The 18,020-nt window shown below is 32.8% G+C and overlaps 2 protein-coding genes across 2 annotated transcripts in view; both read left to right on the top strand.

Moving 5' to 3' along the window:
* The window catches only part of LOC101490470 (probable serine/threonine-protein kinase At1g54610), a 5,373-nt gene extending 3,695 nt beyond the window's left edge, over nt 1–1,678 (top strand). The window contains exons 6-7 of the mRNA XM_004494604.4: nt 191–308; nt 968–1,678. Of these exons, the coding sequence (XP_004494661.1) occupies nt 191–308; nt 968–1,291 (442 nt within the window). The 3' untranslated portion in view covers nt 1,292–1,678. The remainder of the gene's footprint in view (nt 1–190; nt 309–967) is intronic.
* Nucleotides 1,679–4,284: 2,606 nt separating this feature from the next.
* Nucleotides 4,285–15,124, top strand: LOC101489604 (protein HASTY 1). Its single transcript, XM_004494602.4, has 22 exons — nt 4,285–4,610; nt 5,376–5,480; nt 5,601–5,744; nt 5,850–5,930; nt 6,022–6,091; nt 7,497–7,567; nt 7,646–7,809; nt 7,892–7,963; nt 8,058–8,295; nt 8,715–8,777; nt 8,883–9,167; nt 9,776–9,889; nt 10,005–10,131; nt 10,219–10,385; nt 10,470–10,571; nt 11,540–11,643; nt 11,753–12,047; nt 12,470–12,678; nt 12,893–13,396; nt 13,514–13,808; nt 13,962–14,145; nt 14,697–15,124. Exons 1-22 carry the CDS (start codon nt 4,473–4,475, stop codon nt 14,774–14,776), a joined length of 3,612 nt encoding a protein of 1,203 aa, XP_004494659.1. The 5' UTR covers nt 4,285–4,472; the 3' UTR covers nt 14,777–15,124.
* Nucleotides 15,125–18,020: the final 2,896 nt, after the last annotated feature.

The raw sequence follows: 18,020 nt of genomic DNA, 5'->3' as shown, positions 1-18,020 counted from the left end.
GCTCTTCCAACACCAGTACACACAACATAAACTTTACAGTCCAAACATAATCACACGATGACATTTATAGCAGTCAATATTAGTGAAAAGTTTTCCTTTTTAGTTTTTGTTAATGTCTGCTAGTTATGATTTAGCCAACCTGGTATGTTTGACGATCTCTAAGATATTTTTTGTCTCTATAAATGTTCAGACAAAGAGCTGCAAGCAAAGCTCAGGTTGATGGTCCAAAGAAGCATAGAACACGAGATCGTGCTGTGAAAGCTTTTCCTGCTCCCGAAGCCAATGCCGAGCTTCAATCCAATATTGATGTATGTTCAAACAATTTACTAATATTGATAATCACTAGTATATGAGTGATGCCTTGGTTTATACAATTGCTGAATACACCTGCTTTGAGATTAATGTCTTTAACAATGCTTAAGCAATGAAAAGATCGAGACTAAGTAGAAGGGAGTAAAAGGACAATTAGGATTTGGCAACTGAACTTTCTTAATACGTCTCAAGTATGGTTGATGATATATGGTTCCTTAAAACATTTGAATTATAGCAAACCTTTTAGTTATCTTGCTTCTGAATGAGCTTAGCTCAAATGTTGTCCTACGTTGTAATTATGAAAGCTTGAGCCTTCTCTCTTTTATCCTGGATTTCTTACTGCTTAAACATCATCATGCTTGGAGGCAATAAATTTTGATCAGATTCATTGGTTTGATGATGGCTTCATCTCGGTGTCCTACAAATTGTTTCTTTTAGGATGCACAACACATGCAGAAATATTAAAATTTTCTTCTGTATTAAATACCTTTATATTTCTGTGCATCTTTAGCTTCTTCTGTGCTCTGTTTAAGGATTTTATTTTATCCTTCCACATACTTGTTTGCTTCTTAATAGAAAAAATCTGCATGATTATGATATTGTGACTTAGAAGTAAAATCGATTAAATTTGTTTATATGATTTCATGTGTAACAGAGAAGACGTCTAATCACTCATGCAAATGCCAAGAGCAAGAGTGAAAAGTTCCCTCCGCCACATCAAGATGGACAACTTGGTTTTCCTTTGGGATCTTCACATCATATTGATCCAGAAACTGTTCCTTCTGATGTCTCTTTTACTTCAACCACATATACCTATTCAAAGGAACCATTTCAAGCTTGGTCGGGTCCAATTGGTAATGCTGCTGATATTGGAGTGCCGAAGCGGAAGAAACACACAGCAGGAGAGGCATGGGATTTATCAAAACCACATAAAGGCGCCCCCAAGGATAAGTTTAAAGGAAAGGGAATTATAGCTTAGATATATATATAGCACATTCTTATAGAGTCAATTTAAGAATCTACCTCTGCTGCCTCATTTTTGGGTGCCTACCAACTTGCTGCGCAATGCCCTTTGAGTATGTCCCATTGTCCTGAGTGCAAGACAAATTGCCTATCAGCAAGTGGTGATTTTTTTTCTTCTTTTACAGCTATCAGCAAAGGATGATAAAAATAGTCTTTCCCCATCTTTAATTACACCTTCAAATTACATCCCATAATTTCTTTTCCTTTTTTTTAAATGAAGCTTTTTTTTTTCTTTCTGTTCAAACTGTTAGTATGGTGACTTGTGAGAAAATTACCATGATGTACATCTTTATTTCTTTAAAGAGTCCCTTGTTAATATCTAAATTAGTTTAATTTGTTTTTATTTATTTCTTTATAAATTATGTTTATTTTGTTGAGAATTGTGAAAAATTCTTGAGCTATTTTCATGTCTTCATTTCAAGACTGTGTTGGTACTTGGTTGGCAAGTCATCTGAGGTATTTTGCAATCCTTTCACGTCCTTTGAGACCGTATTAAAAATAAATGCATCTTATAGTTGTGCTATGAATAAACGGAGTCAAAGGTCTAAGAACAGAAGTAAATGCCTCTGGTGAATAGACCTCAGCAGAGTCTCTGAAGAGAGGAACAAAATAAAAAATCTTGAACACAAATTCAGTAGGAAAACCAAACTTTGCTAAGGCGTCAACCACTTGATTCGTCTCTGTAGAAATTGGATCCCATCTACTTACCACCGTCATAACAAGGGAATGGATCTGATAAATAAATAGTGTAGGGCAAAGTGGGAGACATAAATTTAGATTTAGAAGAAAAGACAAAATGGAAAATGTGTTGAAAATTTTGGACTAAAGGATAATTAATGAGATTGCATGCTTGATAGATTATAAAGATGTGGAGTCCTTCTAAATATTTTATAGCATGTCATTTTAACTATTAATTTGATAGCAAAATTTATTATTAACATGTATAACAAATTCAAACACATCTTTATTAAAAATCAAACGTATAGACTAAGTTACCTCCGACATATCTAATATTGCGTAGCAAACTGTACATCCATATCCATACTACGTACTGAAAAAATTGTAGATCACTAATATGTGACTATCAAATAAAGCATGTTAGCCAAACAAACCATTATAACAAATTTTTCTGACACTCTAAATTGCAATTTTTCTTTAAATTTACAATTTGTTAGATTAATATCCCGCTTCACTCAAAACCTCTTTAAAAAATGCATCCAATAAAAGTAACATCACTAACTTTTGAAAATACCCAAAATATTGTTGTAGGTTATGACACATTTTTTTATTTATAAATTTTTCAATAAAAACAATTTTATGTAATGTTTGGATGAGTATTTAAAAAGGTTCTCATATCCCATGTCAAAGCAACACAAAAATATTGAAACATCAAATAAAAAATAGATCATTTATACCACAATATCATCTTCACATTTTTCACTTTTCAAACTTTTTTTAAAATGATGAGAGAGTTAGAGAAATAGAGAGAGTGAAGAAGTTATAATAGTAGAGAGGATCCAAGTCCTCTCATCTTAGAGTTGTTTAAATGTGGAGAACTAACATAATTTACTAAGTCTCTCAAATGCATACTTAATCAAGCATACGCTTGAACTATACCACATAGTCATCAAACTAATGCAATTATAAACTTGTCGCTCTAGCCCAAATAAAACTCCCCAGCCTAGCATCAGTTATATCACAATTTTAAGGCTCTCCTAAAAAACAAAACAAAATTTAATATGGTGTAAGTTGGCATTGCAACAATCACCAACTTAGTATATGTTTGGTACAAGGGCAAAAAAAAATATAACTGCACAGTGAAAGCTTTTTATGCATTGAATCAGCCTCGAGAAGTAAGAAAAGATAGTTACACGGTTTAACCAAACATACACGTTAATATATATTTGGAGGGTAAGATTTTCACAATCCACCATAATTTATGAAGCCGCCCGAATTATTACAACTAATAACTTTTAAAGAATTCAACCAAAAAAATAAAACAAAATATTTTTTAAATCAATCAATGTAGCCCATTCCTACTACGTCTCCAAAGTCCAAACATGCTTTTAATTCAGGTGTTTCTCTTTCAACCTGACAAGCATGCTATAATTCAATTATAGCCCATTAATTAAATATAAATTACTAACATTAAAACAATTTCCACGCAAATCAAATTTTAGAAGATTTAAAGAATATACATTAAACCAATTTTACAACATATTATTTTATAGTTTAATGGATGCGCAATGTTGATGAAATTTTTGTTTGTTTTACACTGATATTGAATAATAACTCATAATTATGTCATATAAGTCTATGTTATCACTGCATTTTGAAAATAATAATTTTAAAAATAAAGTTCACTGTTTTATCATATATTCCACTGTTATGTTTTAAGTCGATAATTTTAAGAATGATCGACTCAAATAATTTTAAGAATAATTGACTCAAATAACTTTAAAGTTTGATCAATACGTAAATAAAATTTAATTAAAATTATTTTTAATTGCAATTTAAAATTGAATATTTCTAATCAATTTATTGTTAATTGAAATTTATTAATTATTTTAAATCAATTTATTTATATTATTTTATTTTTGTAAGAGTGTTTTAAAATTAATAATATAATATAGTTGATTTCATATTTTCTTATAACCATGTTAAAATAACATTCTTTCATTTGGTCTCCATTAAACTAATTATTAAAATAGTCCATATTAAAAAAGTATAAAATACTATTATGGGAGAGAAAAAAAATCTCATGCAATGTTTTAATAAAAAAATTTATATCGTTTATATACCACAATCAAACACATATAAATTTAGAAATTATTATTAGAATACAAATCAAATATATTTACTAATTTTATCGTTGTAAATTGAAAAATATTATTATGATTTTATTAAAAGAAAAAGAAGGGTAAGAGAGAGAGTGAGCTGCGTAACACAGAAGCACATCACAAACCACTAACGTTATAAAAACCGACGAACAAAATCAGTTCTAGTCTTTGTAGAGTTGAACTGAAATTAAAACTCAAAAACCCAACGTGAGTGACTTGTGTTGACAAAAACCAAAATACCTTTCTTCTCTCTTTGGTTTTCACAAAAGACTACTTCGAAAGCAAGCTTTGTTTGAAATGGAGAATAGTGGCAGCAGCAGCAATGACAACAACAACACTATGATTGTTAACAATGTCGCTCAAGCCATATCCACCGCTCTCAACTGGGCTTCCACTACCGATGCTCGTCAATCCGCTCTCTCTTTTCTCGATTCCGTAATCTTTTCTCTTTTCTCTCTTCTCTCTTCCTAATTTTTCCTTTCTCTTCCACATAACAACTCATTATTCAGGTTTTATCAATTGCCTTATGTATCCGATCACACGTGATTTCTCTTTTTTTTAAATTTTGTGTTCACAAATTATTTGAATCTTTTTTCACAAGAAACCCTAATGAGCCTAAATATCATAGATAATCGTTGTTTTCATGATAATTGTTACTGTTGTGGATTGTTCGATGTTAATTCACATGATATGCTACTAGCTGATAATACGCCTATTGATACTAGCATTTGAAAATCATCCACTTTCTTAAATTTTTCAGAAGAGTGTTTTTATGTATGCTGCAAAAGTTGTGAAATAATTAGTATAATTTGCAACTTAAAATATTATAAAGGATAGATTGATAAGACAATTTTTTTTTTCCTATGATGATAATGACCTAATTGAATTTGCCAGTTGATGGTCTTTTTTTGCCACATTTTGTGCAGTTTAATCACTTGCCATGTTAATATTCCTATAGTATTGGCTGTTATATTATGTGCATGTTTGGATTGGTTTGTTGGTGAGTTTGAGGAAATCACTGTGATGCTGCGATTAAGTTGAAGTTCCAAAGTGTAGCTTTTGCCAAAATCACAGTGGCCCACCCAAACATACACTTAACTGCTACTTGTTCTTGTAGTAGTCTACTAGTGTTCCTACTTTACAGTGGTTGGTTAACATTTGAATATCTGCTCATGTCTAATCTATTTAAAATTTCTTCAGATGAAGGCAGGTGGTGATATACGGACATTAGCGAACACATTGTTCGTTTTGGTGAAAAAGAATTGGTCATCTGAAATCCGGTTGCATGCTCTTAAGATGCTGCAGGTTCAAGTTTTTATATGTTATTACTACCCTTTCTAGGAGATTTATTTTAATTTTTCAGATCATTGGTACTTTTAGTTATTTATCGTTGTGTCTTATATGAGAATATATGTCTGTATACAGCATTTGGTGAGGTTAAGGTGGGAGGAATTAAGCCCGGAAGAGCACAAGAATTTTGCAAATCTCTCCATTGATTTAATGTCTGAGATTGCGGATCCTTGTGAAGATTGGGCTCTTAAAAGTCAGACTGCTGCCCTTGTTGCCGAGGTTTTCACCACGCTGCTCTCCATATTTGTTTACATTGCTTCTTACTCTGTCACAATCACAATTTTGCTTTTCATAAACTATAGTCGGTTTGTGGTTCTTTTACAGATAGTTAGAAGAGAAGGTCTTGATCTATGGCAAGAAATGTTTCCATCGCTGGTTTCTCTATCCAGCAAGGGTCCAATACAAGTAAATTTAAAGTTTTCCCTCTTGTGTCATTTTCATACTCGGTTTATTCTATTTATACAATTTTTTTTAATGATTCAAAATTACATTCCAGGCTGAGTTGGTTTCAATGATGCTGCGGTGGCTTCCTGAGGACATTACAGTTCACAATGAGGACTTAGAAGGTTTGTAATTTCTTGAGTTTTCTCACATAGGTATGAGTAAGTGGGACTCGTATATACAAATTGAGTGAGTTAAAGAATCAATTATCATACTTGTTCTGACTATGTTAGGCGAAGGAGAAATGAGTTTTTCTAGTGATAATTTTGGGCATCCAATATTTATAAGCAAAGCAAGGGGAGGGGAGACATCATTATATGGCTTGTTTATTACATATCTCTGTGAAATGCTCTCTCAATCTGATACCATGAAAGAAAGCAAAATGAATGTGTCTGTGCGTAAGTGAATATAAGGGGGACAGAGAATACGTTGAAAGAGGTTGCTGGATTTAATGGGATGTGCTAACTTGGCAGTTGTGATTTGGATCGTATCGCACGACTTCACAAGTTTTCAATCATCTAGATCTTGCGCAAAATTGCGGTCATCTAGGATCAAGTAGGACTGCCGCTCAAGATCGAAATATCAGTAAAAACGGCGATCTTGAGTGAGCTCTGATTATGGGTCGGATCTGTGACCTGTTTACCTGAAAAAATGGGTTTCTGATTTGAAAGCCTTGCGACTTATAACCGCTCTCTGCTGCGCCGAAGTTACTTACCACTGGTTGTCTTTGTCTTTTCGTCCGCTGTGCACAGCCTACCATGGCTGCCACTTGCAAGCCCCCCTTGGCCCCTCTTGCCGCTGCACATGTGAACTATAGACTTCACAGCTGAGGCCCACATGTGGTCACTTATTGTTCTTTCCTTTGCTGTGGTTTTTTAAAAAATTTAATTAGTACTGGGATTAGGGTTTTTATGGGCCAATGGTTTCAGCCCATTTAAGTTGTTTTGATGAAGTAATAAAAGGAATGAGTGAAGTTAGTGAAAATAAGTTTTCATATAAGGCGTTTTGTGTTTTTAATTTAATTTAATGCTAGTAGTGATGTTTTTCCTTATTTATGCTATTATATATATATATCAATGTTGTCGATCGTGGAAAATAGCGGTTTGTTCAAATTCCATTATGGTACAGTGTTATAGCGCTGTTATGAAAGCTATTTGACAACACTTTGTACTAAATTATGTATTGGGGAATGATTGTGGTTTGTTAAATTCCGCTACGCTATAATGCGCTATAGCCGCTATTTGACAACACTATTGAATATATTGATGATTTTAAATTTTGTAGGATTTTACAATCCAATGTTATGATATGATTTTTACTTCCCTCCCTGATGGTAAATAAAATCTTTATTTTGACTACCCTGGTTGTTCTAGCAAAATACAAAACACGAAATCTGAAGCCAGTGCTAATACATGCTCTGGCAGAATATAACTGTTTGCACTTGTAAATAATGGATATGTATTTAGTCTTGAGTGAATTCTCTGTATTTGAAATGTTTTATCTTTCTTACTTGCAATATTGATGTTTCAGGTGACCGCCGAAGGCTACTTTTGCGTAGGCTAACCCAATCATTGCCTGAAATTTTGCCACTATTATACACTGTACGTCTCAGCCCCAAACCTCATTGCAAGTTATTTGTTAAGGCATTATTATTCTTAATGTTGTGATGCTTGGTGCAGTTACTTGAAAGACACTTTACAGCTGCATTAAATGAAGCTGGTAGAAAACAGATTGACACTGCAAAAATGCATGCAGCTACAGTAACAGCTACTTTAAATGCAGTAAATGCATATGCTGAGTGGGCTCCATTGACTGATCTTGCGAAGTCTGGTATCATTAATGGGTGTGCATCTTTCCTTTTATACTATCTAGCTCAATACCATATTCTTGCTACATAACCAACTGATTTTCTTATCTCCCCACAGTTGTGGCTTCCTACTATCTGCTCCCGACTTTCGTCTTCATGCTTCTGAGTTTTTCAAACTTGTTTCATCGAGGTATGCTTTATAGAGCTCTAACGGTTGATATATTCTGATGACATTTTTCTTTTCTTTTTTGTCGATGAATAATAACTCTGAATTGTGATTATAGGAAGAGATCTGTTGATGCGTCTGTTTCTGAGATTGACCAAGTTATGAGGGATATCTTTCAAAAATTGATGAATATATCTGGAGAGTTTTTGTACAGATCTGGTTCAAATCCTGGTTCTGTAGATGAGGGTGAATATGAATTTGCTGAATGCATATGTGAAAGTATGGTGTCACTGGGTAACTTTAACTTGCAAAGTATTGCTGGAGATAGTGCCATACTTCCACTCTACCTAGAACAGGTTATTAACTTAATAGTATAATAGTAATACTAAGTTTTCTGTAACATTGAGCAGCTTGGGTTAGGGAAGTTTGGCCTAAGGTGACGTATATTAATTGTGGTTTTGGTTTCTCTTTTGCATTTTGTCATAGATTTATTTTTGAATCTCAATATCATTGATACATCTTATGGCTTTAGTGCTTGATTAAATGCCGTGGAAGAGATAATTGCAGATGATAGAATATCTTGGTTTCAAAACAGATCTTGCAAAATCATTCACGTGACTTGTTCGCCAAATGACAAGTTGATTTTCTTTTGTTCAACTCATGTTACTATCATATATATACATGGATGGAAATTTTTGCTGTTTCAGTTTACTTTTATTTTACGAACATGTGTAAATCCTGCATTATTAACCGTTTTATTTCATTTTCTCTTCAGATGCTGGGATTTTTCAAAAATTACAAGTTTGCAATTCATTTTCAATCCCTGCAATTCTGGATGGTATGTTACAGTTGTACAAAAGTACTGTCTGGTGGTGCCGTGCTTCTTCTTTTTTGCATCATATTGTTATATGTCCCATTTCTTGCCTCAAATGTTAACTTGCAGGTGCTACTGAGGGATTTATTGTCAAAGCCAAAAATTTCCACTCACTCAGCTGCTGACAGTTCAGCTATTAGTGGCTCAGGTTCTGGAGAGGCTGAAAATTCAAAGAAGAAGACTCTGAGCTTTGTGAATGATGATTTTATTGGTGCTATGTTGGATACATCTTTCCCTCGCATGCTCAAAAGAGATAAAATTCTGCCTGCAACTGTACTTTCTTTAGGGGCATTGGAGTTGTGGAGTGACGATTTTGAGGACAAGGGTAAATTTGGCCAGTATCGTTCTAGGCTGGTATGTCTCATAGGCAAATATAAAGTCAGATAGTATCGTCTATCGTATAAATTATTGCTTGAATTATTCTGTTGATCTTATATAATAAATCTTCTGGAATCTTCTATTCAGTACGGGTTTGAGGAGTCTTCTGTTGCATGAATTACTAGAATACTTATGGTTTTGCAATGTTCCTTAAATTTTAATGGTTGGACACTGAAGAGGAAAACATACAGAGAAAAATTGTGAAACTGAACATTTTGACTTTTAAAAATAGTTTAAAAGTTTAAACATTGTGAGAACTCAAGAGAGCGTGTTTTTGTAATTCATCATTTGATTATATGTGTAAAATGAAAGGTAAAATACGAAGACTCTCCCTACTCTATTTACAGACATAAGAGGAAATGAGACCTGTAACTATAGTTAGTTACTGCTGTACAAAAGCTATGAAATAACAATAATCTAACAGAAAGAAAAATACAACACACCAAAATACAGAGTAAAACTATACTCTAATACCAACTTATTTCTATTTCTATTTCTATTTCTATTTTTTTTTTCAATCTTATTTTAAATTTGAATTAACTTTTTTGAAATGTTTTTGACTAATAAGTGGTTTCTGAAAACAGTTGGAGCTGATTAAATTTGTTGCTTCGTACAAACCCCTGATAGCTGCTGCCAAAGTTTCTGAAAAAATTGATACAATAATCAAGAGTTTCTTGCTTTCCCCAGCACCAACTCAGGTTTAAACGCTTTACATTTAATTTTTCAATTTGATTTTAGTCTCTAAAAAATGTCAGCTCTCACCATCACTTACGGCTGTGTTGACTGTTGCTGATTCTGCTTTTCTCATTGTAGGACTTAGCTGTGATGGAAAGCATGCAGTTGGCTTTAGAGAATGTTGTAAATGCAGTTTTTGATAGATCCAATGATATTGCCAAGGCGAATGCTGAAGTTCAGTTTGCATTATGTAGAACATTTGAAGGTTATTGTAGTTAATTTTCCACAGTTTGCTGTTTTTGAGTTTGTCTATTTGGACATTTGTTACAATTCTGGTTACTGTTTCTTGAAGGTTTACTGCAACAATTTATTTCCTTGAAATGGACGGAGCCTGCACTTGTGGAAGTACTTGTTCACTATTTGGATGCAATGGGTCCCTTTTTGAAGTATTTCCCGGATGCAGCTGGCAGTGTTATCAATAAACTATTTGAACTTCTAACATCCCTCCCCCTTGAAAAGGTTCCCCCGAAAATCCTTTTTCATGCTAACTTTCAACTATTGAGAAACTATCTGCCAAGTATAAGTTATATATTCTCTTTGTAGGACACGTCAACGTCAAGTGCTCGGCATGCTAGATTGCAGACCTGTACATCCTTTATTCGGATAGCAAAAGCTGCTGACCAGAGCATCTTGCCTCATATGAAGGTGAGTTTGCTAAAACATCCATTGCTGAAAAATTGCAATGAGCTGGTTATGTTCACAGAACTTCACACTGGATGAGAAAGTTTGTTGTGCTATATAACTAACCTTTTTATAATTATGCATTAAATATTATTTAAGCCTGCTTTGAGTCATAACAAAAAAAAAATCAGCCACTACAGCCTTCAGGGGTCATGTTGATTTGTATTTTTATTTATAAGCAATCAGCGGTCGTGGTGAATTAAGCCTCTGTTTCTTTGATATCTCTGGTTTTATTGATCTGTCAACACAGTGTAGTAATACAAATTTGGAAATTTGTTTCTTCAAACAATCTTTTCTGTTATGGTATTAATATTTGATGATTGAATATTTTGTTTGATTTGTCAGCTATCGCCGTGACATTGTTCTTGAAATAACTATTTGGCACTGTGCTTTCATACTTGTCTTTTGTTAATTTTCATCTTATTTTTCATCACTAAAGTCTCCTCTAAGTCATGTCAGTATATTAGCTTGTGATGCTATTTCAATGATGAGTTATAAAGCAGCACACACGTATTGAAGTTGACATTTCAACTAAAGAATGGAAGAGGGAGTAGAATTGGGCTGGTGAAATTTAAATATTTGAAAGAAGCAGTAGAGTTACCTATATGGTGGTACTTTCATCATGTGAAAGTGACATTCTTGAATGATTATGTAAATGACTCTGGGAACCTTGAATCGTTCATTATAAATTTTAATATTTGAAATAAGCAGTGTAGTTTTCTATATGGTACTTTCATCACGTGAAAATGGCATTATGCAAATAACTCAGAGGGAGCCTTATCGGTATAATTTTGTAATTGGTGATATTTTATTCACACCAAGTTGGGTTTTATTTTTTTGGACACTTCAGTACAAGTTGAAAGTGCACCACTGGCTAGAGTGTAATTTGGTGGGAGATTTGAGTATATTTACCTTTACAAGTTTGTATGTAGGGCATTGCTGATACCATGTCTTGTTTGCAAAGGGAAGGTCGTTTGCTTCAGGGAGAGCATAATCTTATCGGCGAAGCTTTTCTTATAATGGCTTCTTCTGCTGGGTAATAATGATCAAAGAGTATATAATTTTGTTGTTTATTTGTTTCTTGTAGATACTTTCAATATTTTTATTTAACCTTTTCTCACTTGTTTTTGCTTAATTTGGCACAGGATTCAACAGCAGCAAGAAGTTTTAACGTGGTTACTAGAACCTTTTAGCCTACAGTGGACACAATTGGAGTGGCAGGATACATACTTGTCTAGTCCACATGGTTTGGTTCAGTTGTGCTCGGAAGCACCAGTTATGTGGTCAATTTTTCACACAGTTACATTCTTTGAGAGGGCACTTAAGAGGAGTGGGGTGAAGAAAGCTCACGTGAATTTAGAGAACAGCTCAACATCAGATTCCACTCCTTTAAATCCAATGGCCTCTCATATATCATGGATGCTAAATCCTCTCTTGAAAGTATGCGTACTTATCCGAAGAGGCTGGCCTTGTGTTTCCTCTAGTATTTTATTTCATTTCAAAATGGTCATCATGCTTTTAACCTTGTTCTTTAAATACTTTGTACTTTTCTTGAACCAACCATCCAAGAAGCATAAGCTATTTGGTGGACACGTGAATTTTTTATATGTCTAACATGTCCCCTCAATCATGTGCCCTTTGGGCTTGAAGAGTGGATAATGCACAATCCTTCCTACCATATGTTGAAATCGAACTTTTTATTAGAGTTATGGGGGTGGCTAGGATTGAATTCGAGATTGCAGAGGCTTTTATACCATGTCACTAACCATTTCAAAAGTTTAAACTGTTAGGTGAAAACACATGAATGGTTTTATATTTTATGTCTAACAGTATTAATAATGTATTATGTTCATAATTTCCAGCTACTTCGAGTTGTACATTCTCTTTGGTCTCCATCTATAAGTCAAGCTTTACCTGGAGAGATCAAAGCTGCAATGGCCATGAGTGATGTTGAAAGGTTCAGTCTTCTTGGAGAAGAGAACCCTAAATTGTCAAAGAACCCTAAGGAAGGATATGGTGAAGCAACTGAGTCAGATATACGAAATTGGATTAAAGGCATCAGAGACAGTGGGTAAGCATGCATATCCAATTTTTATTTTTTACCTATAACTTATAATGTGTTCCAGATCTGATTGCTCTTCCCTGTCAAATTGTTTTTGCGCCAAATATCAGTAAAGACCAAATAAAGTTCCTGGTTAAAATAAGAATATTCTGTATCTTTGACATCTTTATTGTTCTTTATTTACGTCTCCATACATTACTAAATGCTTGGTCTTTATGAATAGGTATAATGTATTGGGTTTGTCAACAACCATTGGGGATTCGTTTTTCAAAACTTTGGATGTGCACTCTGTTGCTGTTGCCATCATGGAGAATATACAGTCAATGGAGTTCAGGCATTTGAGGCAGGTTGTTCATTCCATTTTGATTCCTTTGGTTAAACATTGTCCTCTGGATATGCGGGAGCTTTGGCTTGAAAAGCTTCTGCACCCATTATTTGTTCATGTTCAGCAAGCTCTTAGCTGTTCATGGTCTAGTCTTCTGCAAGATGGTAGGGCAAAGGTTCCTGATATTCATGGCATTCTTAGTGGATCAGACCTTAAAGTAGAAGTGATGGAGGAAACACTTTTGAGGGATCTCACACGTGAGATGTGTTCGCTCCTCTCTGTGATTGCTTCTCCTCCCCTCAATACTGGAATCCCTTCTTTCGAACAGTCTGGGCATGTTATTCGTTATGACATGTCTTCTGTGAAAAGCTTGGATACAGTTGCATCATGCTCTTTGGTTGGGTATGTTCTCTACTTATTATTATTATGGAATATGCTTCACCTATACTAGTTCTTTCCTAATTCTTTTAACTTCAGTTTGGAAACTTTTTTTTCTCATTATGTCTTTAAATGTGACAGTTTCCTTCTAAAGCATGAAGGTCTTGCCCTTCCAATATTAAGAATGTGTTTAGAAGTTTTTACATGGACGGATGGTGAAGCTGTGACAAAGATTTCTCCTTTTTGCTCTGCAATGGTAGCTCTTTCGATAGTAACAAACCATAAAGAACTCATAGAATATGTTTCTAGAGATCTTTTTACGTCTGTTATTCAAGGTTTAGCCCTTGAATCAAATGCAATAATCAGTTCTGATCTAGTTGCCATTTGCCGAGAAATATTTGTATATCTTTGTGATAGACACCCAGCCCCCAGACAGGTATGTTGTTTTTCTGCTATTTGGTTAGCTTTTTTCAGTGCATTTAATTTTGGAATACATTGCAAAAAGTCCTAAGTCTTGGATATTGAGTTAAACATCATATTAGGATTTGCTTGTGTCCATATTACTAATACACAATTGCTCTTTTTTTAGGTTTTGTCGTCTCTTCCCTTTATTACCCCTCATGATTTACTCGCCTTTGAGGAATCTTTAACGAAAACATCCAGTCCAAAGGAACAAAAGCAGCACATGAAAAGCTTGCTTCTGTTGGCAACTGGTAACAAATTAAAAGCACTTGCAGCACAGAAAAGTGTAAACATCATTACAAATGTTTCTAGTAAGCAATGACTTCTACTGCTTTTCTTTCTATATTTTACTTCTCCAAATTCTGGAATGTACTGTTTAGCTTTAGCATATGGGCTATCAATAAATCTCTGCAGTGTGTACATTGTAGAAGTTCTCAATTTTTGGTAGTAATTGTTTGATAACATATTAAGACTTGAGGGTTCCCACTTCCCACGAGTGTGTGAGATTTCCTTTATTGCTATTAGGGGCGAGATTAGATCAGACCGATCAATAGGGGCCTATGACCTAGTTTACGTCAGGCCTATGTCAGATTAGACTTTTTTTTAAATAGACAAGGTCAAAGCTTTATTAGAAGTCTATTTTGCTAATAGGCCAGACTACGGACCACTGAAAAAGCCTTAAAAATAGGCATGTGACAGGTCAGGCTAGATTTAGGCTCGATATTTTTCAAAGTAGGTCAGACTTCGGCCCTGTAAAGTCTAGTATAATCTATGTTTCTCAGTAGTCGTTAGAATATAATATATCTATTTTTCTATCAATAATATTTTATAAAATTTAACATGTTCTGTTTCTGCCGTGCAGTGAGACCACGCAGCTCAGCCAATGCTCCCGAGTCCAATGTTCATGATGGGGAAGTTATAGGGTTGGCAGCCATTATCTGATTTTTTTATTGAGCTTACGGAAAGGTTTGTGTACAGGAGTGAGAGCTTATATTGAGAAGATTTGGATATTTATTATTTTTTTACCAACATGGTGCTAAACCCTGCTTTGACAAATGAGAAATTGGGTGGGAGTTCAAATATTTGCATGTCCTTCCTCTGCTTAGTCTTAGCAACATGTGAATTAGTTATACAGTTTGCAGAGATTTCTTTTTATATGTTAGTATATAAAGCTTAATTAAGCGTAGTAAAACTAGAACCACAATTTTCAATTATTCAGTTCCGACTCTTCATATCTTTGTAGTTTAAATTTCAATTGATTTTTTTTAGAATAAGGTTTGACTGTGATCATGACCTTGCCCCCTATGAAGTATTTTATACATTAGAGCAAACCTTCGATTTCATCTTTAAATTCTCATTTTTTATTAGTTCCTGTGGATAGTCAGAGCGGGTCAAAGAATTAGTTATACAGTTTGCAGAGATTTCTTTTTATATGTTAGTATATAAAGCTTAATTAAGCGTAGTAAAACTAGAACCACAATTTTCAATTATTCAGTTCCGACTCTTCATATCTTTGTAGTTTAAATTTCAATTGATTTTTTTTAGAATAAGGTTTGACTGTGATCATGACCTTGCCCCCTATGAAGTATTTTATACATTAGAGCAAACCTTCGATTTCATCTTTAAATTCTCATTTTTTATTAGTTCCTGTGGATAGTCAGCGCGGTTCAAAGAGTGTTATTTGCACAGTTAAGCATGTTGAACAATCAGCCTCCCTCCTGCTTGTAATCTAATTCGTCCTTTATACATGTAGGCTAATTAATGTGTCATTGTGCATTTCACGGTTTTCAAACTACTCTTAGTCTCTGACCAATTGCAGGGTAATGTGATGGACAGGGGGTTATACATGTAGGCTAATAACCGTTTTGATGTATTTTTTTAATATATTTTATTTTATTAATAGTATTTTAATAGTAAAATAACTATCGGATATTTTAAAAAATTAAAATTTCTGGTAAGATAAATATACTATCGGATATTTCAAAAATTTGAAATTTCCGGTAAAGAAAATGTAACTACCGGAAATTTCATGACACAAATTTTCGGTATTATAAATACTTTACCGAAAATTTATTTGTTGGCGAAATTTTCAAATTTTAAGTATTGAAAATTTGGTTGAGGGGGTGAAATTTTAAAGTAATTTTTTTTTACCATTTAGTAGTTGAAAATTTTAAGGACAATTTTGGGTTTTTAACAATTTGAAGGGGGTATAAGATTAATTGTGGGAGTACAAAAGCCAACTTTCCTCGTAAGGACTCATAAGTATGATTAACATTTGGGGTCCAAATCAATTTAAAAAAAACCGCAAATTAAACTAAAATAATCAAAAATAGTTTTTTATTTATCATCTCTCAAGACATTTAAAAAGATAATTACGTTTTTTACTATATATATAAGTTAGAAGTCTTTTTTATTTCTTACTTTTCACTCACTTTAGTAAATTTTCTAGCATTTTCGAAACTTCCTAATCAAATAAGATTTTTTCAAACTTCTTTATTAATTTAAAACATTCAAAATATAATTTTTAATTTTTAAAATATTTTTTGAAAATTTCGAACAATAGAAACTTTCGAAGTAGAAAAATTATAAATTTTTTGAAAGTTTCTATCAATTTGAAACTTCAAAAATAGAAATTTTAAACTTTTTAGAAGTTTCGATTAATGTGAAACTTTCGAAATTCACTATTTTAATATTTTAAAAGTTTCAAATTAAATGAAATTTTTAAATACTTGTTTGTTAAATCTTCGAAACTTTCGAATAATTGAAACTTTCAAAACTCACATTTTTTAAACATTTGAAAGTTTTTAACATTTAAAATTTTAAAGTTAAATTAAACTTTCGAAAATTTGACAATCAACTAAAGTTTTAAAAATATTTTTTTACTAAAGGTTCGAATGTGTAAGATATGAAAATAAAAAGGGAGAAAAAATTATTTTTCAACTTTTAATATAATAAAAGAGTATTAATCTTTTTAAGTGTCTCAGAGGGTGGAAGAGTGGCAAGTGGAAACCTCTCAAAAACCATTTACAACCAAATTATTTTGAATATGTTTGAATCACCTTAAACAAAACTAATCGGTTTGGCTCGGTTTTTGGTTCTCCACCTAGAAACTAAACCAAACCGCACGTATATTAAATAATAACGTATACACAAAGCCTCAGTTTTATTATATTTGCTTCATTTTTATTAGGTTATATGAAACCATACTTCAGTTTTATAATATTTGCTTCAGTTTTTTAGTTTGCTTCATGCTGCTTCATATTAACCTTGACCATATTGCCTGCTTAGGTTTTATTAGATTTGGAAGTTGGGACATGTACACTATAATATGAATTATCTGATTGAAAATATTGAACCACATTGTCAGATTTTGTGGCTTTTCAATATTTGCAATTTGTAATAAAATAATTTTTATAATTGTACTTTAAATCAACCGAAAATCAATCTATTTTAAACTATATAAAATCGGATTAGATTTTTTTAAAAAAAATACCGTTCAAATTGAACCATGAATAATTATTTTTGGATATGACTATTTTATATTTTATAATTGATTCAAATCACACAGCGAATACTTTACTTAAAAAGTGCCAAAAATTCAGTAATATGAGGGTAATTCCTAGTTCCGTATCCTCAAATACTTTGGTGTTATTGGTTGGTGCACTTTTGCGCTTTTTTCATTTTATTTTTAAAAATTTAGCATAACAAAATAAATAAAAAATTAACATGCTATCGATTTTTTTTTTTTAAATAGTCCATATTAATAATTAATTGTTAAGTTTATTAGAGAAATAAATTGAAACTATGACTTTTATAACTTTAATATCACCAGTTACTAAATCAACTTATGATTCTATTTATTGAAATTATTTTACCTAGTGCATGAAGTGTTGATTGCAATGTGTAAAAAAGTTAATGTGATGGGAGGATATTTTTCTTCAAAGTCAAATCTTATTGTTTTTCTCTAAACCCTGTGCGCCTCCCGTATGTTACTGAAAGGGTAGTTGAGCTTGTTTCAATCAAAGATGATTTTGAGTTTGATTTAGTAGATAGTATAAAAAATAATTAGGGAAATTATGTTTTAAGAGGAAAATTAATGTAGTTGTTTGCTAATATCTTGATAGGGGTGGATATATATATATCTATCATCGTTCGAGATATATAATGGTCTTGACAAATATATTTT

The sequence above is a fragment of the Cicer arietinum genome, chromosome 3 (assembly GCF_000331145.2).
Source record: "Cicer arietinum cultivar CDC Frontier isolate Library 1 chromosome 3, Cicar.CDCFrontier_v2.0, whole genome shotgun sequence".
In the NCBI taxonomy this organism is placed as follows: Eukaryota; Viridiplantae; Streptophyta; class Magnoliopsida; order Fabales; family Fabaceae; genus Cicer; species Cicer arietinum.
Note: the sequence above shows the minus strand (reverse complement) of the source record. Positions and strands in the feature narration are given on the sequence as shown.

Excerpts from the sequence above, each read along its gene's own strand:
- LOC101489604 (XM_004494602.4), top strand. The coding sequence starts at position 4,473 with ATGGAGAATAGTGGCAGCAGCAGCAATGACAACAACAACACTATGATT. Across the intron at positions 7,568-7,645 it reads TTTTGCCACTATTATACACT|TTACTTGAAAGACACTTTAC; the intron begins GTACGTCTCAGC and ends TGCTTGGTGCAG. Across the intron at positions 7,810-7,891 it reads AAGTCTGGTATCATTAATGG|TTGTGGCTTCCTACTATCTG; the intron begins GTGTGCATCTTT and ends ATCTCCCCACAG.